Here is a 6,340-nt window from a genome sequence, read left to right as displayed (position 1 = left end):
TAAAAAAAAATTAATAGATATACAATTGCGGCTTTTAATCTCCATCACGTTTATCGCTAAATGTTATATAATACGAATCATTTTGCCTTTTTACATTGTTCATTACTTCTTTAAATTGCATAATTTACACAATACCTTCGCAAACAATCCCATTTTCAGTAAACCCTGTGTCACAGCTGCACCTACCGGCTGAACAAATTGCATTGCTGGTACAGTTATCATTATGTGTACATGATGAAGTAGAAACGTTAGCTACAAAAATAAAGAATCGGAACGTACTTATCATATAAAATTGATTCAAACACAAAATTAATAGATCATAATTGTGTTCTAATTAAATGTTTTTACGGCATTAAACGGAATAAATTGAAGTAAGTTTTATCTGTTCGATGACGTTTGGTATTTAAGTTGCTTTTTTTGCTTAAAACAAACCTGATTATGTCGGAATTGTTAGCGAAAATGAAAATGAGTTTCCACATTAGGAAATTGTTTATGAAGTAGTCCCTTCATTGAACATTGTCAATTAAAAATTTGATAATTTTCAAGGATAAATCAGTAATCCACTCAAAACTATAAAAAATGTTATATTTCTTTTCTTACGTGTCAATTACATTACTTGATTTATAAATGTAGCGTAAAATCATGTCTCAAACGTTTTATTCAGTAGCATGATCTCTATTTACAAAAGCAAGTCTTGTAAAAAATAAATATTCATTGCAAATATCTTTTGAAATTATAAGTGAACAATAACATTGATGATATTTCATCGTATACCTATACAAGTTTTTCCATCGCCCGTATAACCCATATTACATGCAAAAGTAAAATTTCCGTCAGTGTTGGTACAGTAATAACAAATAATAACAAAGAAGGATATCAAAAATTTAAAACACTACAAATAATGTAGATATGAAATTCAGTTATCTTTACTAGCTGAAATGTGCTTATGCACACATTTATAAATTTGAAGAATCTCTTCGTCACTTTTTAATAGAGAGTTCAAGGACAAGATCTTTCAACAACACTGACTTTAATATACATGCAAATACTTTGGATACAATCAAGAAATTAACATGGACATTCACTTATGTCATGCTAATTAGGTTTTACGTCATTTACAGTCAATGCAACGCTATTGGGATTGTTGTCTTTTACAAATAAAGGGAGGTCAAGAAAACTGATGCAAATCATCTTCGTGTATCATTTTGATACAGCTTAAACACATAATTTTTATATTTGCTGGAGACTGATACATCTAAGGCAACATCTCATAGTGTGAAGATCATTACCGTCGTAACATTACCTTTAATTATTCGTATTATAGCATCATAATACTATATTAGACCAACGTTGATTTCTTGGCTTAAAAGTAATTCAAATCTTAAGGATCATATCTCTTTGTGGCAAATGTTGGCTAAATGTTGTTTTTTCATTGAAACTAGACAATGACATTGTTTGTATTTCAACACATACCTGTACAATTTATTCCATCGCCTGTATAACCCGAGTTACATGCACAAGTAAAACTTCCGTCAGTGTTGTTACAGGTCGCATTAGAATTGCAGTTGTGGGTGAAACTGGTGCATTCGTCTATATCTTTGTTACAAAAACATCATATTTCAATTTCTTCATTTCAAGTTATTCTCAACAATAAATTTGCTATAAAGATTCTTTAATAATTATTTTCATGTTTTGCAATATTAACATTATTTTTTTCCGACACCCTTTACTATTATCTGTGTCATAAACATGAATTGTCTTTTTATGTGTAAGGAATACTTCCTTCGTAACCTTTAATTATATTATGGAAACACAATACAATTGCAGACCAACATTTAAAATATGAATTTTGAGAAATTCAAAACGTAAAGACCAAAACTTTTCTTGGCAAATCTTGGCAAAATGTTTTCTTTAATTGTAACTGAGCAATAACATGGTTGGTATTTCAACTCATACCTGTACAATTTATTCCATCGCCTGTATAACCCGAGTTACATGCACAAGTAAAACTTCCGTCAGTGTTGTTACAGGTCGCATTAGAATTACAGTTGTGCGTGTTACTGATGCATTCATCTATATCTGTGTAAAAACAACATCATATTACATATTTCTCCACTTCATATTATTCTCAAAAATGAATTTGCTCTTCAGATTCTATAGTAATTTTAATCATGTTTTGCAACATAAACAATACTTTCTCTGGACACCCTTTACTACTTCCTGTGTAATAAATATAAATTGTCGTTTAATGTTCGTTTCTTTTATCTTTTTGTTGCAGGTTAACATATTAATTTTATTTAAGCTTGAAACTGATACATCAAAGAAAAATCTTATATTGGTAAAATAATTACCTTCGTACTATAACCTTTGATTATTCGTATTATAGCATCATAATACTTAATCAGACCAGCGTTGATTAAATGACTTTAACCATTAGGTTATGAGCATTTTGTGAAAAATGGCTGTTTTCATTGAAAAGCTTCCTGTTAAAAGTTCAAAATGCTATGAAAGCTATGAAGTTTTTTCAGCGTTGGTTATACTTTACCTTAACCCTTTACTTCATATAGACGTGTTTTGACGGCTTTTCGACACCCCCTCTTTTTTGAGGCCTCAAACAGTGAAAAATTACCCTATTTAGGCCCCAAACACTGTTTTTCGTTTGGGAAATGTTGCTGAAAAAAGTGACAACTTTTTCGGCGCCGCCCCCTATATAAAAGGTTTATCAGGGGGTTGCCAGAAGGGGGATGTGCCCCCTTCTGTTTGGGGGGTTTGAAGGGGGGCGGCAGTCCCCCTCATCGCCAAGAAAATTTTGGACTGTGAGAGGCTAAAAATGACCCCAGGTCGACCATAAGGTAACGTGTAACCAACGCTGAAAAGCCTTTGACTCTATCTCAATCCATTGAGAAGTTGCAGCACTTTGAAATCAATTTTGATGGAAAAAATCAACGCAAAATAGTGATTTTTTGCAATTTTGAGATGTCCCCTCGTTGCCATGGTAACAGGAAATTTAAGACTGAGCATGTCGTTACAAAGGCAATGGTCCAGTCAACATTTGTGCCAAGTTTGATTAGTATTGAAGCATTTTTCATAGTTTCATAGCAGTTTGAACTTGTAACAGGAGGCTTTTCAATGAAAACGGCCATTTTCACAAAATGCTCATGAGGGAAAGGGTTAAGGTCAACTTAGGGCCATTTTACGCCTCTCACAAGTCCAAAATGTTCTTGGAGATGAGGGGGTTTACCGACCCCCTTCAAACCCCAAAACAGAAGGGGGCACATCCCCCTCTGGCACCCCTTGATGTATCAATTTGATAGGGGATGGCGCCGAAAATGTGATCACTATTTTTAACACCATTTCTCAAACGAAAACAAGTGTTTGGGGTCTAAATAGGGCATATTTTTCACTATTTGAGGCCTCAAAGAGGGGGGGGGGGGTAAAAGGCATGAAAAGACGTCTACATGAAGTAATGGGTTAAAAATAAATTCAAAACGTAACGATCATAACTCTTTTTTTTTCAAATATTCGAGGTATTGACCTTTGTTGGGTTTTAACTTAATGTTTGTCAGATGAAAAGCTCATAAGTGTTTGAAGCACATTTGCAACTTGAAATTTCGAAGACTGACACATTTCTAAGATATTTTGTTTTAAGAACGAAAGATTTTTTCATTATTTTGGTGTTACTGTCAGTGTATTTTTCCTACCATTCTATATGCTTGATGTTATTATAATTACTAAAACATACATCAGTTTTGAAAACATGTGACCATTTAAAACACTACAAAGAAAGTACATTGGAAAATCAGTAATCTTTTATATCTTAAAGAAGGGTATTAATTATTTCATTAAATAAAATTATGATATACAATGCGGCTTTTAATCTCCATCATGTTTATCGCAAAATGTTTTATAATATTTATCATTTTGCATGTTTTATAATTCATTACTTCTTTAATTTGCATAATTTAGACAATACCTTCGCAAACATTCCCATTTTCAGTAAATCCTGCGTCACAGCTGCACCTACCGGCTGAACAATTTGCATTGCTGGTACAGTTATCAAGATGTGTACATGTTGTAGTAGAAACGTTAGCTATAAACGTAAAGAATCAGAACATACTTTTTATATGAAATTGCTTCAAACACATCACTTGATTGTAATAGGGTTCTCTCTCAAGGTTTGTTAACAGCATTAAAGCTGAAAGCCTCCATGTGATTATCGTAAAATTTAAGAGCGTATGCAATTAAAATTAGCATGTTATACATTTATTATAAGAATCATATTACCATTCTTTATAGGTCATTACTACTCTTTGTGACATACAAATATAATTAAGACAATACCTTCGCAAGCATTCCCATTTTCAGTAAATCCTGTGTCACAGCTGCACCTACCGGCTGAACAAATTGCATTGCTGGTACAGTTATCATTATGTGTACATGTTGTAGTAGAAACGTTAGCTATAAAAAAAGAATCGAAACGTACTTATCATGAGAAATTGCTTAAACATAAAATTATTTGATCGTAATTGTTTTTTACTTTTAAGGTTTGTGAACGGCAAAGCTTTGCATACTATTTTATTATTTTTTATTATTATTTTGATCAAGATATCAAGAAAAGAAAATTATCAGCGTAAAAGTCGAAAAGATTGATGCAATTTATGTGTTATTTTCAAATCTTTTTTAAAGATAAAAAAACAAAGTACAGAAGTATTGATCCTCAAGCTCTGTGTTTCGTGCTGCACACAGTACGCTACAAATTCAAGTATGTATTTAAAAAATATCAGTAATCAGTCGGATAATAATAAAGTACCACTGTTTTAAGAAAATGTATTGTAAATTTGAATACAATCATTTAAATTTATTATGTGATTAATTTCTTTAAGACAGCCAGATCTAACTGTACATACTTGTTTGTAGATAAGCTGAATTCTACCAAAAGTATTGTTTTATTATATACTGATAATTAAAATATTGGGAAATGTTGATAAAATAAAATGCGTATTTCTATTTTCTGTATTTTCACTTTAAAATTTCATTTTCAATGCAGTGAAACATATTTTTCGTATTTTCACTGTTGTCTTGCTGGACTACTTTCTTCTTAATTATGACTTCCAAAGTGCAATGTCAAAAAAATAGAAAAATGTATATAATAAACAGAAAATTCATGTTTTCTCTAGAAATACACGATTTATTGTCATTTTATGGTATAAAAATATCATATTTCATTCGTGGCTACTGCCACTCATGTAATATTTATCTTGATAATATCCGATGAAAATAAATCATGTATTCATAGAAAAAACTTGAATATCTTCTATTTTTCTTTTGTGTTACTTGGGGATGTGCACACTTCGAAACATATGTAGCATCTTTTATAATGACTTTTTAAATTTTCAACTTAATTAAAACATTAGGTTAAAAGTTAAAAGTTAAGAAAAAATTTGAGTTAAATGTTTAACAAAGTATAATTTCTTTTCATAAGTTAGACGACATTGATATTAAAACCATACACAATCAATTAAAATCAACAAATTATGTTATATTTTAGAGTTGACTACATTTCTTAAAATACTTAGACATTCAACTTAAACATTTAAAATGGCAGGAGAAGTTTGCATTTGAGATGCATTACAAGCCTCTAAGAACCACTAGGCTTGGATATCGAAATTTTGTGACTCCTTTTGATTCTCTACAAAACTTGTAGATATACATAGCATGGAGTAAAATGTCACTACGTAACCTTGAATAAGAATTAACTTTTGTTGCATATTACTAAAAAAGACATATACCTTGTGTGTTTATAACAACGAAGTTCACAAGTAGGTAACAGGATAGAACTCGGAATACATATGTCATATTGGTACTCTGAAAATAGAAATTATAATGATTATTCAAAATGTTGATTATTGGTGATTTTTTGATACTGTACAATTTCTTCAGAGCAACAACTTTTGGAAGAGAAAATTTTATTTTGTTGACGTGTTTTTGGAAGAATTGATATCTTTGCTGAAAAGAGGTTATTGTTCGAAAGAGGGCGGCTCAACAAACGTTGCACTGAATAAAAATCTATAAATACTTTATTAACCAAATAACTGTTGCAAATGTATGTTAAATACTTTTTTGCATTCTCAGATAGTGATAGTAAAATATTAAAATGAAGTGCTACCTCGGAAGAAAGAATACCGTATGGGGACATTGCAGGCTTGATTTGATGATGTCTGTTCATAACAGACAATGTTAAAGCGTAACATCTCTTATTCCCCCTAGCACAGGCTTAAGCAGTTTTCCAATCTCAACACTTACATACTGGAATCGACGATCCCCGATCGTATTACTTTGA

At 31.3% G+C, this 6,340-nt stretch overlaps 1 protein-coding gene across 1 annotated transcript; it reads right to left on the bottom strand.

The window, feature by feature from the left end:
- Positions 1-135: 135 nt before the first annotated feature.
- LOC132729663 (uromodulin-like) lies at positions 136-5,900 on the bottom strand (the record flags this gene model as incomplete). The annotated part of the gene is made up of 6 exons (XM_060715471.1): positions 5,790-5,900; positions 4,342-4,458; positions 3,974-4,090; positions 1,957-2,079; positions 1,474-1,596; positions 136-252 (listed from the first exon to the last, which is right to left on the bottom strand). Coding segments are annotated over exons 1-6 (664 nt in total), but the record flags the coding sequence as incomplete, so codon positions are not given.
- Positions 5,901-6,340: the final 440 nt, after the last annotated feature.

This window comes from Ruditapes philippinarum, unplaced genomic scaffold, assembly GCF_026571515.1.
Source record: "Ruditapes philippinarum isolate M1 unplaced genomic scaffold, ASM2657151v2 ctg8650_1_1_1_1, whole genome shotgun sequence".
Lineage (NCBI taxonomy): Eukaryota > Metazoa > Mollusca > Bivalvia > Venerida > Veneridae > Ruditapes > Ruditapes philippinarum.
Note: the sequence above shows the minus strand (reverse complement) of the source record. Positions and strands in the feature narration are given on the sequence as shown.